Raw genomic sequence first — 19524 nt, 5'->3', positions numbered from 1 at the left:
TTATTCTTATAAAAAGGAGGAAAACACACACTTGAACTTGTTTACATTTGTAACTCTATGCTAGTAGCCCAACCAAACAGATGGTACTTGTTGAAACTTTTGCTTGGCACATGCCAATAGATCACAGTACTCCTCATGATTCAAGCAGTCGCGGAAGTCTGTGAAAAGCCTTTCAAACACTCTCCATTGGACTTTATAAGACCTTGAATATGGGAAAGGTAAGATCACCTGCAAAATACATTGAATGACACACAAAGCACTATGTTACTACAGAAAACATGAAAACTGTCTGAAGATAATTGAATCAAAACACTTGAGAATAAGGTCGAAATCTTTCACGTGCCATTCCCTTGTTTTTATGCCCTTACCCTCCATCTTCTTCTTTTTTTCGGATAGCCTCTTACAACCAAGCCCCTTACCACAAAACAAATATAAACTAGCAGATTTAACAAACACAAAGAAACTATCACAACAGTTTGATTTAATAACTATGTCATGTAGTAATTAAATGATGCCCATCATAACAAGGCCATCAATACAAGAAAGACACAGTAATAGGCACAACAAGGAATAGAAGGCTCTCCAATTTTGCTTACATCCCCTTCTGATGCAAGACGCTTTAGCAAATTAAATGTTTGTTCATTCTCCTCCAAATTGTCAACCACAGCCAGCCAGATTATTGAAGCAAGCTCATGAGCCATGTCCCTCGACTTACCACAGGCAATAAACTGATCTGGAGAAGAAAGAAAATAGAACAAGATTATAGGGTTGAAGAGGAAAAGTTAAATAATAGGTTACTATCAAGGTGCTATTAGTGCAGAGATTGTTAAACACTAAATAGATCCATGCTTAGTATGGGGCTATGGGACCATATTGACACCTAAATTTTTAGGTGTGCATCTACACAGAAAAAGAGTGATCAAACCTTATAAAATCAAACATGCTCTTCTGGGTCTATACAAGTACATCATATCATATCATATCATCATATATCATATATATATATTATTATAAGTGGGAACATCACAAATGAAAAGTTGAAATACCAAATGCCCCTGTAAAATTAAATGACTCTATTACCATTTTTAAGAGTAAAAAAATCTGATTTTCCCACTTTTAGTTATCTTTTTTCACTAATTCTTTTCATTTTATTTAATAAGAAGTCCAAAAGTCCATGTCATGTGGGTAACATCTTATAAACAGAAGTTCAAAGATCACAATTGATCTTACAGTCTTTTCTAAGCCAAAATGGTGAGTCTTATTTTGAGTTTAAACTTCTTTTTAATGTTTTGTTCAATTCTTCGAGCTTTGTTCTTAAAATTTCTCTATTAAGAACTTTTTTTTTTAAACTTTTCACAAGAGTTTTAGGTATTTACAAATGTATATATATTCAGTTTTGATATGAAATTGTTGGAAAATATGAGTACTACAAACAGAGGTTAGAGGATATTTGAAGGAATTGGTTTTCCAATCGTATGAAGGGATTGGTGTACACAAGCGCAAAGAAGATTAGATTTGTTGTGCACATGAAATACTTTTTTTTATATCAAATTGAAGATCACATGAGGTAAAATAATTTCATAGTTTGTATTGAAATTTTTATGAATATTTTATTTCTCCAAATAAATTATTTTTTTGTGTACAAAAAACGTGATGAACATATCTTTTGATATCTATATTTCTTGTCTAACAGTGATGATTTAATTTTGATGTCGAGCAAGGTTGTTGTATACGGCTACTGTGAAGTTCATGATTATTATGATCATATTCTTTCTTCCATTTTGAATCTTCAGGTAATTGTTGTTTTAATTTTAAGATTGCCTCTCTTTTTTTTCTTTTTTTTTCATTTTTGTTTTTTTGGTGAAAACGTTTGAGTTCTTATAACATGAAACTTATTTTTTTCATATTTGCCTTTTTCCATTTATCAGGTACGTTTCTTTTAAATTTCTCAACTCTTTAAACATAGGTAGTATGAATACTCTTTGCAATAATAAATAAATATTATTTACAAAACAATAACATGCACTCTTTATACTCTTTATTTACCGATATATAATTCATTCCCTTTTGGATCAAGTTACCGTGAATTTTTAATTTTGATTTTAGGATTAGATTTTTCCCGATTCAAGAATCTCTTAATATACTTTCTAATTAGTAATTATATTTGGATATTTAATACTACAAAATAGTAGTTATGTAGGAATAAAATGCTAGAGAATTTACATAATCTCAAAAGTATCCAATTATGAATATATGTTGTAATCAATATAATGCAATTAGGGAACATTTACTATGATAAATACTACTACTAGATATCCTACATAAAAGTGGCCTTACATATTCCCACGTTATATAAGTAAGATAAGTTACCATTATTGCCATTGGGTTCTTCATGTTAGAAGTTTTCTTCCTAATTTGACAATATTCATGAGTTATGCATTTTATTCTCACATCGGTGGTTTTAAAAGTGGGAAATTCTTACTTATAAAGTTGAACTGCATACTAAAAAACCACAAAAATATTGAAAGATTTTTTAAATGTTAGTTAAACACTGATCTAACTATAATCTTTTATGCTAAAATATCAATATTCGTTCTAACAAAGATTTAAAAAGTTGAACTTAAAAGAATACAAATATGAGAACCATTCATATGAACTTAATTCATTAAAGAAAGTTATAGTATATCTTTGGGATTAAATCTTACTATTATATAAGAATTCACAATGAATTTGCATTGAGAAACATTCACATTTGTAAAGTTAGCTCTTTGAATGCTATTTATACATATACAGTATAAGTAACATTTGTAATATGCGAAAAGAAATATAATTTTATTTATTTAAAATACTATTTTAAATGTATTTATTAAATCACTTTGTTGGACTACACTAAATATTTATCCAAACACTTTAACATAATAAAATCATACCACTTTATAGTACTATATAGATATATCGTTGTTTTTGTTGTTGTATAAATTAAAATATTTTGAAAAATGTATTCAAGGTCCTTCAATTTAATAAGCTTTATAATTTAACATTGTCGTTCTCTGTTTTTTACAACTTTGCGATCGAACATCATGTTTGTGGATATAAAAAGTATAACAAACTTTTATTTTGTTTTATAACACTAATATGTTATCAATCGATGTAACTTTTTTTTAAAATTGTATACTTATTGACATAGGGTTCACGCGCAATGCGCGTGTCCAGAAACTAGTATCTAAATAAATGTCAACATTCCAAATATTCCTCAAGGATTGTGATAAGAAAGCCACATCATTAGCTTTTTAAGCCCTAAGGTTGTGAACTGATACCAGATCTCACTGACAAGTCTCATGTATGTTGCAGAGCAGAACTACATTTTTTAAAAGAAAACACTAGCCAGTAGTTTCATCAATTATCACAATGTAGTTTTAAACCTGGGGTTAAGGAAGGGAGAGGGAATGGGTAATAAGCATACAGTTTTAGACTTTTAGCAGCCATATAGAGGTTAGGACAGTTCTACAGAAGATTTTTTAAAAAAGGTAAAGGAATACAGAGGAAGAGGAGGTCTATTTACTAGTTAACCTCTCCAGAGACGATAAAACAAGAATATGGTAGAGTGACCTCTTTTTGCCGCATTGTCATCTGAAGTTATTGAGAAATGGCCTCTATTATGGCATGATCTCTAGTCTCTCATTGTGTCTCTTTTCTTTCTCAAAGGTACATTATTTAATTCCCCACTTTTCCTTCACAAGCCAAGGACGGTGGTACAACTTCATTATCGGGCTAGTCATAGTGATCTACAAGGCACCCGATAAGCCGGTATTCTATGTATAGCAGCATCAATCAGTTAAAACCATAATGTTTCAAGTAAGTAGCTCCTCCTGGGCTCTGTGTACATAGTTTCTTCCAGTCTCACTAGTTCCACAAGAATCTAGCACAATCATATTTTTTTTTCCCACAAGAATCGAGCACAATCATATTTTTCTTCCAATTATCCCTTCTCTGCCTTATATCTTTCAGTATTCATTTCTGGAAGGGTCTTGTGGAACAGACTGAATGGTTGTAGTGGATCCTCCAAATTCCAAATGTAGCATATTATACATTTGTTTGGTGTTTGTCAGGAGCTTATGTAAATTTTTTCATGGTTTTTAGTTCTACATACCCATCTTAGAGAGGACATCCAATGTTGTATCTCTTTCCCAACTCCCCACTCTTAAAAAGAGAAAATGAAGTCAAATGATATCAAGCAAAATATAAAATCTCGCATTATAAAGTTTCGAGCTCAACAAAAAAGCGGCTTTAAACCTCTACCAGCAGAGTCATTAATGGTTGGGCAGGTTTCCATGTCAAAACTCAAGGAAATCCAAAGAAACTTACCAAGACACACTTTAAAGAGACCAACCATCTGAAGTTGCTATGCCTATACAACAATAAGCAAAAAAAGTCGGTTGAGGTTACAAAGTCACCTAACCGTATACCATACAAACTACAAAGGGAAAGGCATCAATACAGAGTCACATCAGCTGTGTGTAAGGAACGGAGTCTTAAACTATGGACCAAGACTACAGTAAGGAACATAGAAAGTAGTTGTTTCAGCTTCAGCCACTCGAATTTTCGATATTCCTTTTTATTTCTCATCAAACAAATGGCATCTTCTTCTAAGAAGTCTAGTTACTCTTAGCATGGATTCCACTTCATAGGTACCGTTCACCTCACATGAAGGCTCGCTCAGAACACATACCAAGCTTTTATTAAAAAGGAACAAAACAAAGAAGAGTGCTCCACTCCCTAAGAGAAGGATCTACTTGAGTCTTGATTAGACTATAACAAGATTTCCTGCAATTATCAGCTAAGGGCTCCACTCACTATTATATACAGAATCAAATAGCAGAGTAAATGCAGCTAGTTGGATCTTGCAACATTCTGTAAGTAACAAACACCCTAGTCCTCATGGTGGTAAACGCAACAGCCTCTCGCCAAAAGAAATAGGAATCTTTTGTATCTTCATTCTCCAATTACCTTTGCCCACCCTTTAGAATTAGTGGTGTAACCCACCATGTTTCAGAAACAATTTATTTTGTACTTCAAAATTTTGATTGATATATTAACCTTTTATTGAGTCATGAAAAGTGAAAACCTGGAAAATTATACCTAGTAGGGTTAGTGCATAGTCCTGCCTGTTGGAACTAAAGACATTGGTGTATCTTTAAGGCTAACTCTTTTTGCTTTTATTCTTTAGCACAATGGTTCTTCATGTTTCCATTGCCAGAAAAAGATTACGCTGATTTTCTACCTAGTTCATCTTACCAAATATAACATTTTTTGCAATTACGTATCATGTTATGAATGAGAAATAAAACAACAGTGAACATTAATTTGTACATGGAAGTGCTAAAACTTGAGGAAATAAGAAAGGCAGGCCAAGTTTGTCATACTGATCACATCTGAAGTATCTATTAGGATTTGTTATTATATAAGAAACAACCAGAGAAAAGAGGAATAGCAGAAAGGCAGGCACCTATGATGGTTCCATGAAGTACTCCAGACAAAGGGGGCATTTTTGAAATTTCAAGCTGCTCTTTGAGAAATAAATAAACGTGACCAACAATCTCGTCATCCAAATTTTCACCAAGTGAAAAGATGTGTTTGCTGACATACAATGCAGTATATCTCCTGAAAATGTCATTCGTAAGTCAAAGATTGATTTATCAAATTTACTTGAGAGTTCAGTGCACAGGTGTAGGTTTGAAGCTTAAATTGATCTTCTATATTGTGTTTTGGATATACATATAAAGGCAAAAAATAGTGTAAAAGAGGTACCTTTTGGTCAAGCCTTGAGGAATAGGGCCTGGCCATGTGTTTCTGTTAAGGTGGGGAGGAGCAGCGAGAGGAAAAGTGGTGAGAAGAGCAGCATTCCAGAGCAAGTCTTGGCGAAAGAGATGAGCCCATTGCTTGTTAACACAAGAGAGAGTTCCCCAGTCAGAGATACGGAGGCGAATGAAAATTTCAATAAGGAGATGATCTGGAAGCTTGGCAAAAGCAGAAGAGAGAGGGAGATGGTTGTTCTTCTCTTGGTTTGACATGACCTGTTTGATTGATAGCTAATCAAACAATGGTGGTTTGTAGAGTGAACAAGCAACAACATATATGCCCTTTCCCCCCTTTCATTTTCGCTTTTTAACTTCTTTCTGCCTTTTCACTCTACCGATGTTTCTACTTAAGTAACTATTTACCGGAATCAATCGACTTTACATTTGGAAAGCTATATTTTCATTCATCTTAAATAGAAAACGCCATATTTAGGGCGATTTTGATTTGATTTTATATATCTAGGTTTTGTTTGTTGGATTAGCTCAATTCCTTTTATTTATAGAGTCCCGGCCCAAAAAAATACTAATATACAATGGGTCAACTATACTACTCAGTCATATAGCCTATTCTTGAATATCAAAGCTAATCTACAAATCATAGTCATATAGATTGCCTCCTCGTTTCATTTTAGGACGCTGAAACAGAGTACCTACCGGCCACAAAATGCAGTTACAATATTGTATGCTTTCCTATTGGCATCCAATAGAATGGACGTTTAGCCTTGTATACACAGAAGAATTGTTATACATAGATTGGTTGTTGAAACGTACAGATAGATAGATAGATGAATGACCGTTTGGTTTACCTACAAAATTCAGAGCTCCATCTCTTTAAATGTTAACATCATCTATCTCACTCATGGGGATGGGGGAAGGAAGCTAGATAACTCAGAATGGTCACTGGTTATGCAAGTCCGTCGTCGTCACCCCCAACTCCCCGATCCCCACTTCCGGTGAGTGTCGGGCCTGCACATCACCATTACTATTTCTCTTCATCTCCTTCCCCACCATTCTCACCACCCTCTTCCCCTCATCCAGACATCCTCGTCACCCCATTTTCACTACATCACCAACTCCAACTCCAACCTCATCATCATTATCATAGATGCTCCTCCTGCCTTTTACACTTGTAAGCAACCTCCTCTTACTTCTTTTTCCCCACCCACATTTACCATGTACTTTCCTTTAAAACCTAAAATTATTGTTTTTGCCTGCTCTGTCCCACACGCAGGTTGAGATGGTTCCTTCACAGATGCTGCACTTCTTTTTCAACCAGAAAAAGACTCACTACATGAGAGACCCTGCAGGAGTCAACGGACCCATGATCCTCAGTATATGCATTTTAAGAAACACCCTATGTTACTCTTTCATTTGGATCCCTTCTTATAGTCTCAAATTGAGACACCAACTAGAGCATATAAAAGAATCTGTAAAAAAAAAAAGATGTGGAATAGCAAACAAATGCTGATGGCATCATCTTCTGATTACATTTAGTACTGAATAATGTACAAGGCACGTAATTTTACAATCTTCTTTTAACAAATGTAATGTTCCAACAAAAATTTCCTGCAAGAATCTGGCCTTTGCGTACTTTTTTCAAGATCAAACAAAGTTAGGAAATGTTGAGGTTTGGTATACATATCCTTCCTCTTCCTTCTAATCTTAGACACTTCACTGTTGGCCTTGTGGTCTTTGTTGCTGAAAGGAAGGGTGCGTCTGAGGTGCGTTCTGAAGAGGCATCATACCCTGCAGCAGATTCTGTGTATTTTGTGACATGTTTCCAAATGTGCCATGCTGCTGCTGTTGTTGGATTGACATCATACCAGGATTGTTTCCTCCCATATTGAACACTGCAGAGAAAGCACCATCTCTGTTTAGGAACAAATGTTTTGCAACTAGAAACAAGGCGCACTTTTATTTGGTTTACGGCATTCTCTCTTCGGGCTAAGAAATGAAGAAAAATCCTTATGGACAGAACTATATAAAAGATAAGTATAGGGAGGTGCTTTTACTTTGATCACTCAGGTTTGCAGCAGCAAGATTCCGAGTTCCACCAGACATTCCAAACTGAAAGCAGTCATATGAGGCCATAAAACAATTGGCAACATAATATAAATGAAAACTTGCAAAATTAGGTTATTCCCATGCAAATGACTTTTGAAAAAAACAGAATTTTCATATTGGACGTAAAAATGTCCTTGAACATGTGGACATACACGCTTAAACATAATTAGTAAACTTCAAGAAATGTAAGTTGAACCAAATTCCTTGGTTACTAATTATGTTTAAGCGTGTATGTCCACATGTTCAAGGACTACATGTAAGTTGTGTCCACATGTTCAAGGACCACATGTAAGTTGTGTCCGCATGTTCACACATATAGCTATAGCCTCCCATCAATTTAAACCAAATTCACAGTCAAGACAGATCTCAAAACAGAAAATATTTGATGTGTATAATGCCAATAAAATAGAAAATTTCAATCAACTGTCAAACAGAACAAAATGAACTCCCTCCCTTTGTAGCTAAATAAAGACATCGGATCACTCTCTCCACTCCAGAGAAGGCACTCAGTTCACCTTGCGTGAATTATAATTATTGACCGAATAGTAACTCCAGCATGCATGACAACAACAATAGGAAATACAATTTGACACACCTGCATTCGTGGCAGAAGAGTTTGTGATGGCATCATTGCTGACATATTTGAAATCTGCCATATAGAATAAGTTTAACATAATTCGAAGCAGACTGGACATTTGGAATTTTAAGTTCAAGCAAAGAATGCTCGATAAATTTAGAAATTATGATGCGCATATTTCAATGGCAGAACAAGTAATAAGGAAATTTGTAAATATAACATATAATAAAACAATAAACAGCTAATAATCAAAAGACATAATGAAGCTTGACACAGAAAAGACCAGATATGCTTTATTTTAGCTTAGGGTCTATCGGAAACAGTCTCTCTACCTTCCCAAGGTAAGGGTACGACTGCTTACACACCACCCTCTCCAGACCCCACTTATGGGTTTACACTAGGTTATGTTGTTGTTGACACAGAAACGACCATTTTTGTGACCAGATGAGCATTGCATTAACATGTAAACCAAGGTAGTTATGTCTATGTCATAGGGGAGGACTACATACACAGCACGCCAAGTGATCTATGACTTCATATCCTGTGCTATACAACATTGAGTACCTTCAGGGGAAAATAAACTAATTGACAAACTATGAGTTGGAACCAAATAGAGATGAAAATTTTCTAGAACTTTTGGTTCTAACTGGTTCAGTACATACGATGCAACAAACATTTAGTTAGAACCATCAGCTTCAAAGATCCCAGAAATCTTCAGTATGTTTTTTTTTTTTTTTTTTTTTTTTTTTACCGTGGTTTCCGGGCGTCGCTTTGCGAACCCGACTAGCTGTACCCACCGGGTCCCGCTGTTTCAAGGCGGGTCCACCACGGTTAGTTCCACGGGGCCCTGGAGACGCGGCCGGTTTGTAATGCCTCCAGTGGCCCTGCTGGGGCTCGAACCGGCGACCTAAAGGACTTTGTCCCAGGCCTTTACCAGCTGAGCTACCCCTCAGGGTTTTCTTCAGTATGTGAAATATCAGTTCAATGCATGTGATAAACAACTTGCATTCTTCAGATGCGACTTGCCACGGTAAGAAAACCAGAATATCCCAAATTAATTTATAGAGGCAGAAAACAGCAGAACTAGAGATTTTGAACTTAAAATTCTCGGGCAAAATGAGTAAGTCATTGTGGATAGGCTGAAATGAAGAAGGAAATAACATAAAAACTGAAATACTCACCATCTGAGAGCTAGGTGTGCTTTGGGCAGAATTGAATAGTGCAGTATTCATAGGACTAGAAAACTGGTTTAAATGTCGATTCAGCTGATTTCCTTGGTTGAGCTGACTTTGACCCATACCATGATGAAGGGCACCAGATGGTAGCTGCCTACCTTGAAACTGCTGTGCTCCCAGTGGCTGAGAGAACTGCATCTGAGGCTGACCGTGCAGCTAATAAACAGGTTTATTGGTCACCGTTTGATAAAAGCAGGTTCATTAGTTATTACTTACTCTCCAATCAGAAACTAATATATTATACACCAAATAGAATAATAATTATGTTCATGTTTGAAGAAGTCATTCATGGTAAGGTAAGCATATTGAAAGTGCTGAAAATCAATATTTATTTATTTTGATAACTGTAACGTTGTATTAATATCACAGCATAAAGGCTGTGCTGCAGCCATATTTACAATTCAGAAAATCAACTCTTTTATCTTACAAGGTATCAATTGTGTCAAGTAAAGATTCTGTGTCATCTACAAAGCTGTTTCAACACCAAATATGAAACCCAAAAAAGTAGCAGAAAATCAATAATTGTCCTCATTTTGTTTAAAAGATTAACAAGTTCTTACTCTTTGGAAAATATGCGCAATCCTGGAGTAAACAATTATCTAGGTAAGAAAATAAACAAACAGTGCCCTTTGAAAAGAATTTGAATTAGATATTTATGCATGGTGTATATACAAACAGCCAGTGTACATGTGTTACTAACTACTCTGAGCTTCTTCCTCCTCATGAATTGTCTGAATGCTAAATAAGGACAGATGAACCATAACAAGTTTAAAGAGATCAGTGCAAGCAGTGCACTTTTTGCTCTTCAATGAACGGGGAAATGGTCCCAATTTTCTTTTTTAATTGGTAAAATGGACTTAATTCTCCTTGGTAGATGGAGAAATGAGATAAAATTCCTTCCTATTGGAGAAGTTGGGAATCCTATAGGTTGATCAGGTGCTTGGCTCTAAAACTAGAAACCTGTCCTCACATACTAAGGTTTACCATTAAGCATATCAAAACAGTGCCAACATGTGGAATTCATACAAGGTATCCAATTTATGAATCTATTTTCTTTGTTATTTTATGTTAGTCTTTGACTGTAAAAAGAACACAAAATAGGCTAAGCATTCGCTTTGGATAAAAGAAACCCAGAATCCTCTTTAGATGAATGATCAAAAGAACCACTTCCGGTAATGAATATTATTTGGATTTTGAGATGCAAATACTCCATTATTGTCGAAACAACGAATATTTCAAAAAAAAATCACTGATTACCCATAGTTAGCAATAAAGTATTTTGAATGGAAGACATCACAAAGATTAAAAAAAATATCAGTGGAGAACATACCTGTCAAAAGGTGGCAGATTAGTTCTTTTTTCTTTCCAAACTTAATAAGTAACTTTCCAACTTATCTACTTTCCAAGGTACCTACTTATTCTATGTTCTCATTAGAATTGCATATATTGGGCAGCTGCAGAGGGGCATTCCATGGTAAGGAAGGTGAAAAATTTCATATTTGTTGGGACAAACAGATATTTCATTTACAGGAAGATGGCCCTGGGTGAGGGGATTTAAAAGTTTTCAATAGAACCTTATTGGGCAAATGGATTGGAGGTAGGGGTGTTCACGGTTTGGTTAATAACCAATGCAAACCGAAAACAGAACCAAAATGATTGGATTTGGTTTCGTTTCGTGTTAACTTATGAAAAACCGATATTATTTGATGTAGTTTTACTAGAAACAAATCAGAAGAAAAAACCGAACCAAACCGACAAACTATATACACTATTTTTATGTATGTATACAATATATTATTTTTTATAAATAATTTTAAATACTTTGTATACTTTTTCATTACAAAAATAAAATTATTTATCTCTAATAGGCTAATGAACTTTAAACCCCAAGTCCATTTCTTAAAAGAAATCCACGAATCTTGACTCATTTATTCAAAGAAACAATTATGAGATTTACCTAGAATTTTTTTTTTTTTTTGTATCTTGCTCAAATTTTATCCAGTTGATTAAAGTTTTGTCCATAATCCAAGAAAATTATAGCCAGCACAATAAAAAGGGTAATAACTAATTATAATATGAAAAAGGATGGGGAAATCCTTCTTAATTGTAAGGGGAAAAAATTGAAGAGAGAAATATCATTAGGTATCTTTAAAACCGAACCGAACCAAATCAACAACAACCAAACCGATGGATATGTATTTGGTTTTGGTTTTAACCAATACTGACCCAAACCGAACCATGAACATCCCTAATTGGAGGTCAAGGGTTGATAAAGATTCCACTGGAGCATGGTCAGAGGAGTACACATGGAAAGGAAATGGGGATGACAAGTCACCAGTCCTTACCAAAGATCACCTAGGATGGGGATACCACACAACTAGGAGGACTTCTCCCAATTTGTTAAAGTCAACATGGGATGTGGCCGAGGCATGAGAGAACTGTTTTCTGGACCTTCAAATGAATCATAATGACTCAGAGTTGAATGAGGTAAACAATTTTTGCCTTCAACTTTTGTAATTTTGCAAGATGAGAGGTGTTCGCAGTTGGATGGTGATTCATCAGCCCTCTCACCGCTAAATCTATTTATGGGTTGTCATAAAGGAGTCAGTGAATTCCCTAATGGAACTAGTTCGTTATTAAAGGCCAAAAAAAGTGGCCTTTTTGTGAGGAGAACTGCTAGGGATTCAATTCTCATAGCTGACAATTGGAGGAAACAAAAGAAGATATATGCCTGTTCTTTATGTGCAAAGGGGAATGGTAAAGTAGCCCATACTAAGCACACTATACCTCGTGCAAATTCACAAAGAGATACCTTAAACCAATCAAGATTTTTGTACAAACTGTACCTGCCCCAGTCCAGGCATTGAGGCTTGCCTAAGCTGCTGTTGCGCAAGAATTTGCTGCTGATGCTGAGGTAACTGCATCATTTTCTGCCTCTGTTGGAGCTGATGCTGCTGCAACTGCTGCTGCTGCTGCTGCTGTTGTTGCTGCTGTTGCTGATGGGTCTGTTGCTGAGGAGATGGTGTATTCATCATGTTAGCACTAGACCTAGGTGAGTTGACATGTTGCAAGGGTGATGCTGTTGTAGTATCAAAGGAAGTGGTCCCAGAAGGAGAAGCTGCAGCCCGAAGTGCTCCAGAAGCCTACTCCAAGAGCAATACATACATATTAGAACTGAAGAACTTCAAAGACAATATGGACTCAATACATTAAAATAACTTGGGGAACATTGATTTAATGTAGTGTTTAGTTAAGGAGAAAGAAAGGAAAAAGGATATGATCAGTATACTTCCAGCAGATTAATCATTTATTGTTTCCATAATGCTGATTAGCGCCATGAATAGAAGGAGATTTGCATCTCCTTTCCGAACTCTTACATAAGTATTTTATAGGAAACTCTACTTAATCTCCCATCCTCCAATAAATTCAAATAAATGAGGGAAATAATTCTCACACCTCTTTCACCCCAACAAAAAAAAAAGGCGTTACACTTGCACGAGACGTTGATGTGTAACCAAGGATGTAAGTATACAATGAACATGCAGTATTTGATATTAATTACAATCAGGGTAGTGTATTTGGTGTAACATAGAACATGTATATGATTATTAAATACTATAGTGGACCTAGTAAACTCCTTCAGTAACTAATTGATCTAAACCCATTCTAAGATGTGCAGTTTTTGGTATCCATTTGGTGCTATGGAACATACTTGTGAAAATAATCAGGTTGCCTGACCTAAAAAGAGGTCTGTAAACCTAGAGTGAACCGGGAATGAAAAGGCATGCAAAAAAATAAATTCCCTCCCCGAGAACAGGAAAAGAGATAGTAGAACCATACAGAAGACAACAAAAAGGTAGCCCAATTCACTAGGCTCCCTCTATGACCTGGGACTAGAGAAGGCGCAGACCTTACTTCACATTTTTGCGAGAGACCTACACATGGCTAAACCTGTGACCCCCTGGTCACACGGCATACCTCTTATCTTTGTCAACGCGCCTTTTTTCGAAACAGAAAGATACCATAGCATAATTTTTTAAATGATAAAGATAGCATAGCATAATTGTGTGATAACTACTTGACCCTTTATTCATAACTCCTTTTAGTAACAAAATTATGGGTGGTGGAAGCAAAATTCATGTGTTTCAAATTCATATTCACTCCTTAAGAAGATAACTACTTGTCCCTTTGTTCATAACTCCTTTGAATAACAAAATTACAGGAGGCCGGAGGGTGGAAGTAAAATCATGTGTTTCAAATTGATCTTCATCCCTTAAGCAAAAGGCATATTTACAAGGCAAATTATAAGAAATCTGACCTGTAACAAAGCTCCCTGACTATTAGCATTGCTCGATGGAAAGGGAGGAGTATTCTTCAGATAAGTCCCTACTTGAACACAGCATCAATTTCTCTAGTCAGATGTTCATGAAATAAAGTGGAAACAGTAGGACAACAATAGATGATAGGCTACCGGATGAATCAGTGAAAGACTGGGGGCCATCAGCCACCGTAAGCACATCTACCAAATGACCAGGAAGTGCAGAAGTAATATGTCTTTGGTCTCCAGGTACACGTAACCCTGCATAAGTACCATTTTCATGAAATCTGTGAGCATACATGTTAAAACAAATCATAAACGAGCGTACCGCCAAACACCACCAAAGAGATGCTACACACACTAGACACGTGTCAGGTTTATTGTACATATATATTGTGATGCATAGCAGAAGCACATTGAAGCATCTGACTTGCAATTGCACCTTCTTCGTCATCAGAAAATATGTGCAATTTTCTGATTAACAAGGCATTCGATGGATCTGATAGTTTGCAAGAATCCTTCTCTCTTTCTTTTAGTTTAAATTAAATATCAACATAGGGACCATTGGGGTCCAAGTATCTTTAGCCTCAATGTCTTGTGCATGCAAAAAATTCAACGAACTATGAGAAGGAGAAAAGATGTTTCTGGGAAAAAACTCAGAACATAAAAATTATCACCTTCGCCATGATTTACTGCAGTGCGAAGTAAATTTTCTTGTTCCTGAATTTTTGCTGCTTGTGCCTTGTCAATAGTTGGAAGCAGTGTTGGCCCTTGTCTGGTTCCAAAGTAGGCCTTGCGGGTATCAGCTATGACTTTCTCAGCACTTTCACATGCTGCTCCAATCATATCAATTCTACCCTGTGTGTTATAGGAATATTAGAATGCCACACGGATACAGAAACAGAAGAAATAGCATCTGCAGAGCTTTCCACCTTCAACTTCTCAATTTGGGATGCTACCGATAGGTTTTGCATGCTGTGTAATAATTGCTCCCTTTTGGCATTATCTTCGACTTCCATCTCTGGCAGCAGCTTTGATGACAGCATAACAGGTAGAACTGCATCGAAAAGTATTTGTAAGTAACAACTAACAGAAAGTATCTTTCGGATTTTCTGTCAACACAATTATACCCCACAGCCCAAAAAATGCATGCTTATTTCTTTCATTAACCTTATCAGAAATTTGGCAAAGATTTGATGCTTAAACAATACCATAACTAATTTGGGATTGGGCGTGGTTGATTGATTGATTGATTATGCTCAAACAATTTCACCACATGAAAATAGAATTGCAAGCAATAGTAACTGACTGTCGTGCTATCTAGTTATGCATACATGTATATCAAGCTAACCTCAGCAAGTCAGCAAGAAGTAAAACTGTTAGATAAAGAGCAACTTAACAGTCGAACTAAATATGTATATACCCTTAGGTAGCATCCGAGAGGAGAGAAGAATTAAGACACCAACCTTCTCGGTGTTCCTCAAAAAAAAAGACACCAACCTTCTCGGTGATTCACTTTCCTATACACTACCTATATACTTGCTTATATGCAACGATAAATGTCAGTGGTTCGCATGTGTAATTAAGAAAGGATAATAACAGTCCAACTTCACAAATTTACCAAGCGTGAGTGAAGAAGTCCATACTTGCAGCATTCTCAGCATTTACATTCTTGGGGTGAACAACAAAAGCCTTGGAAACCTTCTTAATATCTTCAACAATGTTATAAAGCTCAAGATTCACCATAGAAAATTGCCCCAAAACATCTTGCCTGGCAAAAAGAATTATTAAAACTAAATGTTAACATATATGAGGAATGAGTTGGAAAACCATGCCTGAGTATATATTCCTCATAAAGATATACCATCTTTTTTTTCAGTACTCTTAAGAATAATCATCAAGTATCAACTGTAAAACACTTCATCTCAACTCCCAATGAGATCCAAATAAGTTAAATGGTGTCTATAGAAAGAAAAAAAAAAGAGTGAGGCAGATCAGATTTCTTGTGAAAAGGGTATTATGTATGATGCTGAAGATTCGGATTTCATTTTACAAAAAAAAATATGAAAAAGAAAAAAATCAGCAGTATAATAAAATACCAAAAAGAAATCAATATTAAATGTGTAAGTCGATCTTCTTATATATCATTCCCTTCTACAAAACCAATGTGCAAGTATATCTTAGGTTGGATTTTTTATTATAAGGGGGGTTGAATAATATATAAATGCTAGAGAGTGAAGGTCTACACTCATTTGTTAAGGGAGATAATGAGAATATTGAGTTCAACTGTGATAATCCACATGCATCAATAAGGCGCTTCTCTTTTTCACACAGATCTTTATTACTACTCTAAACTTCGGGACAAGGATATGCAGATCCAAGCCCAAACTGTATAAGAAAGTTGGTGAAGAGACTGCATAACCTCCTACTAACCAAGATGTGTCCAGGGAATTGTCTGAAGATGATTTGTGGTTGAGAATGTGATGCCCAATGTAGCAATGTTCATCGAACCAAAAGGTAATCTTGCCTGGTGAGTCTAGGCTCATGCAAGGATATTAACTGCACTATTGAGGCATCAAAGTTGAACTAGTATTTTGTAGCATGCAATCCCAAACTTGTTACATATACTTAATTCAGTAATTACATCTCCAAATACACAACATCCTAACCTACCTAATGAGAAAAAAATCCCACAGCCTAAATTGACAAAGAATAAAGATGGATACATTAAAAGTTTAGCAGGGGGATCCCAGCCTGTGAAGACACAGTAACGGAAACTCATTTGGCTGGAGAACCCACAAAATGCATTTTGGTGTCGTCAATAACAATCTATCAGTCAATAAACAATCCCTAAATGACAAACTAGTTAACTTCCTGCATTTGATAGTTGTATTAGCCAAAATTACCCAATAAAATCATAGTGTATCCCAACCAGAGAGGAGGTGCTTGGTAAAACAAATTGAGGGTTATTAACAAAATTGACTCTAAACTCTTAGTTCTGCGGGATAGAACAATATCGTCTAGTCTCACTAACCTTCATTTTGGGGGCTAATACAGCTTGTCTCGCAAAATCTTATCGTGGATACTAGTATTAGTTAACTTAACTACTCCAATGTATTTGTATTTGCTGCTACACATTTAAAATAGAAGAAATGAATTAAAGAGAAAGAGAACCATTTGGGGACAGCATTGGTGCGCGCGATGGCGTCGAAGTCTTCGAGGATGCGAGAAATGGCCTTGAACAAACTAACGGCTCGAGTTTTAACGGATTCGAGGTTCAGTTGCTGTTGAACAGCGGGGTTCAGACCCTCCACCACCCTGGGTGGCTGTTGCTGTTGCTGATCTTGAGCTGCCACTACTCCTTCCATGGTCGCCAACCCTCTTGAACTGCAATTTTCATTAGGCATTACTCCTTTCTTCTTTTTATTATTATTAATTAATAATTATCTCATCTCAATAATATTTTTATTATTCAGCATATACAAACCTAAATTTTTACTAATTCTAATAATTACCCCCCTAAACTCGATTATCTATAAACTTTGATTTTTCGATGCACTCTAAAGTCTAAACGCCAGAATAAAAAAAAAAAAAAAAAAGGAAAAATTACTTAGTTGAATAATATTTATTAATTTTAGCTTTACTTTTTATTTAATATCATTTATAATAATATACATAGAATACTATAAGAAATTTACTATCTATTAAAAATAAATTATGTATGCAATAAAAGTGTATTATGAGTGCTTAAAAATATATTTCATTTGTTTGATAATATATTGTCAAAATGTATTATAAGTGTATTAAAGTGTGTAAATAAATTGTTTAATAAATATTTTTTTAATGTAGTATATTTATGCAAGCTTCCAAAAAAAAAATGTTTGAGTAGTTGAATTCTCTTTTTTTTCTTCCAACCCAGAAAAGAAAAGACGTAGCACTCTATTTCCTATTTTTTTAAAATTAGGGACATAAACTATATTTCACGTTTCTTCTATTAGAAAAATTATATTCAAACAATTAAATAATCCTTAAAAAAATTAAACAACCACAAGTCCATATTCAAGATGGACTAAAATCATCCCTCAAGTATAACTCAAATTTAGAATACATCCTTATGCTATAATTATGAACAAAAAACATCATTTAACTATTTCAAATTTTGCAATAAATATACTTTTATTAACTTTTAAAAAAAAATCTAACAGCTAAAAATTAAAGAACTAACCGCTAAAATAAATATATGTGTCAAACACATTTTCCCTAAACCTCCATATTCTATCGTAATTTTGTTATTCTCATACATCCATGTTTCAAGTTTAAAGTTTCTCTCCATCTGGATATTACCAACTAATGGTTATACTCTAAACAGGCCGCAGTGTTCATGTATTTTTAAGTATCTTTTTTTTTCTCTCTCTTAAGTACAATTTTCCTTATTTATGTCCAAATTTAGGGTGTGTTTGGTATAAAGGAAAATGTTTTCTTATAAAATAATGATGTATCTAAAGTTTGATATTGTATGACTGATTTTAGCTCAAAACTCTCATATTCAATTTTATCTTAAAAATGACAAATAAAGTATACAATATTTAATTTTAATGATCAAACACCTATTAAATAGTAGCTTCTAAATCGACAAAAAAGAGTGAAATGACACGTCACTTTTATCAATAACTTTTTTTCTTTCCTTGATTATTTTTTGACAATTTACCTTATTAATTCATTTCTTAATATTATACAAGAATAAACTTCTATACAATACAAAGCTAATAGAAGAATTGATACAACACTTTATATGAAACTTTTTTTTTCCAGGAATCCTAATTTATTTTTTCTTATTGTTTGTCATTTTTTCAGTTTTTATTATAATATTATGTACAAAATGAATATATCATTAAATCATTCATTTATATTCTAATACAAAAAATTAATGTCTTTTGTTTTTGTTACTCTTCTGATTTTTTATTATTATAATTGTAGAATAAATTACAATCATGATCATGACATTACTTGATATTCTATGATTTATATTATAATCTTATAAATGAAGTACATTCTAAGATTTTGTTGCCAAAAAAATATGAGCATTAGATGTTTCAATTCATTTATTATTTCGTAAGATTCTTCCCAAGACTATCATTCCATCACGTATTTTGAAGTAATAATGTTGATATATTTATTGGAGTGTTATATTTTTGTTTTGGTTTGATTCGAAGAAGAAATATTGCATAAACGAAATATAAATAGAGTGATTAAATCACAATTACTATATTTAAATGTAAATAATAGTCAGTAAATGAGACAATACTAAAAAAGAAAATAAAAAATCACAAGGTTCAATAAATTATTATTTTTTCTATCGAGTCCATAGACACAATCAACCAAATTTTGTTTCATGTCCAAAAAATATAAGTGAAATACTGTAAGAGGTAAGAAAATACTCAAAAATCTTTGAAGAAGAAACAAATGAGATTA

The 19524-nt window shown here is 34.4% G+C and overlaps 2 protein-coding genes across 4 annotated transcripts; both read right to left on the bottom strand.

Moving 5' to 3' along the window:
* Positions 1-60: 60 nt before the first annotated feature.
* Positions 61-6090, bottom strand: LOC125820727 (uncharacterized). Its single transcript, XM_049500151.1, has 4 exons — positions 5809-6090; positions 5507-5661; positions 597-733; positions 61-228 (listed from the first exon to the last, which is right to left on the bottom strand). Exons 1-4 carry the CDS (start codon positions 6069-6071, stop codon positions 61-63), a joined length of 723 nt encoding a protein of 240 aa, XP_049356108.1. The 5' UTR covers positions 6072-6090.
* Positions 6091-7342: 1252 nt separating this feature from the next.
* LOC125820657 (mediator of RNA polymerase II transcription subunit 8) lies at positions 7343-17445 on the bottom strand. Of its 3 annotated transcripts, none has more exons than XM_049500072.1 (11): positions 17227-17445; positions 15699-15823; positions 14985-15109; positions 14730-14910; positions 14206-14313; positions 14053-14123; positions 12581-12877; positions 9681-9890; positions 8518-8571; positions 7871-7925; positions 7343-7708 (listed from the first exon to the last, which is right to left on the bottom strand). In XM_049500072.1, exons 1-11 carry the CDS (start codon positions 17418-17420, stop codon positions 7530-7532), a joined length of 1599 nt encoding a protein of 532 aa, XP_049356029.1. In that variant the 5' UTR covers positions 17421-17445; the 3' UTR covers positions 7343-7529. The 3 variants fall into 3 exon arrangements, with proteins under 3 accessions (XP_049356029.1, XP_049356030.1, XP_049356031.1); XM_049500073.1 differs by having other exon boundaries at positions 14053-14120; XM_049500074.1 differs by having other exon boundaries at positions 15674-15823; positions 17227-17436.
* Positions 17446-19524: the final 2079 nt, after the last annotated feature.

The sequence above is a fragment of the Solanum verrucosum genome, unplaced genomic scaffold (genome assembly GCF_900185275.1).
Source record: "Solanum verrucosum unplaced genomic scaffold, falcon-dt-bn FXZP01000117.1, whole genome shotgun sequence".
NCBI lineage: Eukaryota > Viridiplantae > Streptophyta > Magnoliopsida > Solanales > Solanaceae > Solanum > Solanum verrucosum.
The sequence above is the reverse complement of the archived record's forward strand: the minus strand, read 5'-3'. Positions and strand labels throughout refer to the sequence as shown.

Bases quoted from the DNA above. Each gene is read 5' to 3' on its own strand.
- LOC125820727 (XM_049500151.1), bottom strand. From the start codon at position 6,071: ATGTCAAACCAAGAGAAGAACAACCATCTCCCTCTCTCTTCTGCTTTT. The intron at 5,662-5,808 runs GTACCTCTTTTA...TGACATTTTCAG, and splicing joins CCTCAAGGCTTGACCAAAAG to GAGATATACTGCATTGTATG. The intron at 229-596 runs GTAAGCAAAATT...TGTATTTTGCAG, and splicing joins GTCTTGCATCAGAAGGGGAT to GTGATCTTACCTTTCCCATA.
- LOC125820657 (XM_049500072.1), bottom strand. From the start codon at position 17,420: ATGGAAGGAGTAGTGGCAGCTCAAGATCAGCAACAGCAACAGCCACCC. The intron at 12,878-14,052 runs GTCAGATTTCTT...CTCTTGGAGTAG, and splicing joins GTCAGGGAGCTTTGTTACAG to GCTTCTGGAGCACTTCGGGC. The intron at 7,926-8,517 runs GTGTGTCAAATT...GACTGCTTTCAG, and splicing joins CTCTTCTGCCACGAATGCAG to TTTGGAATGTCTGGTGGAAC.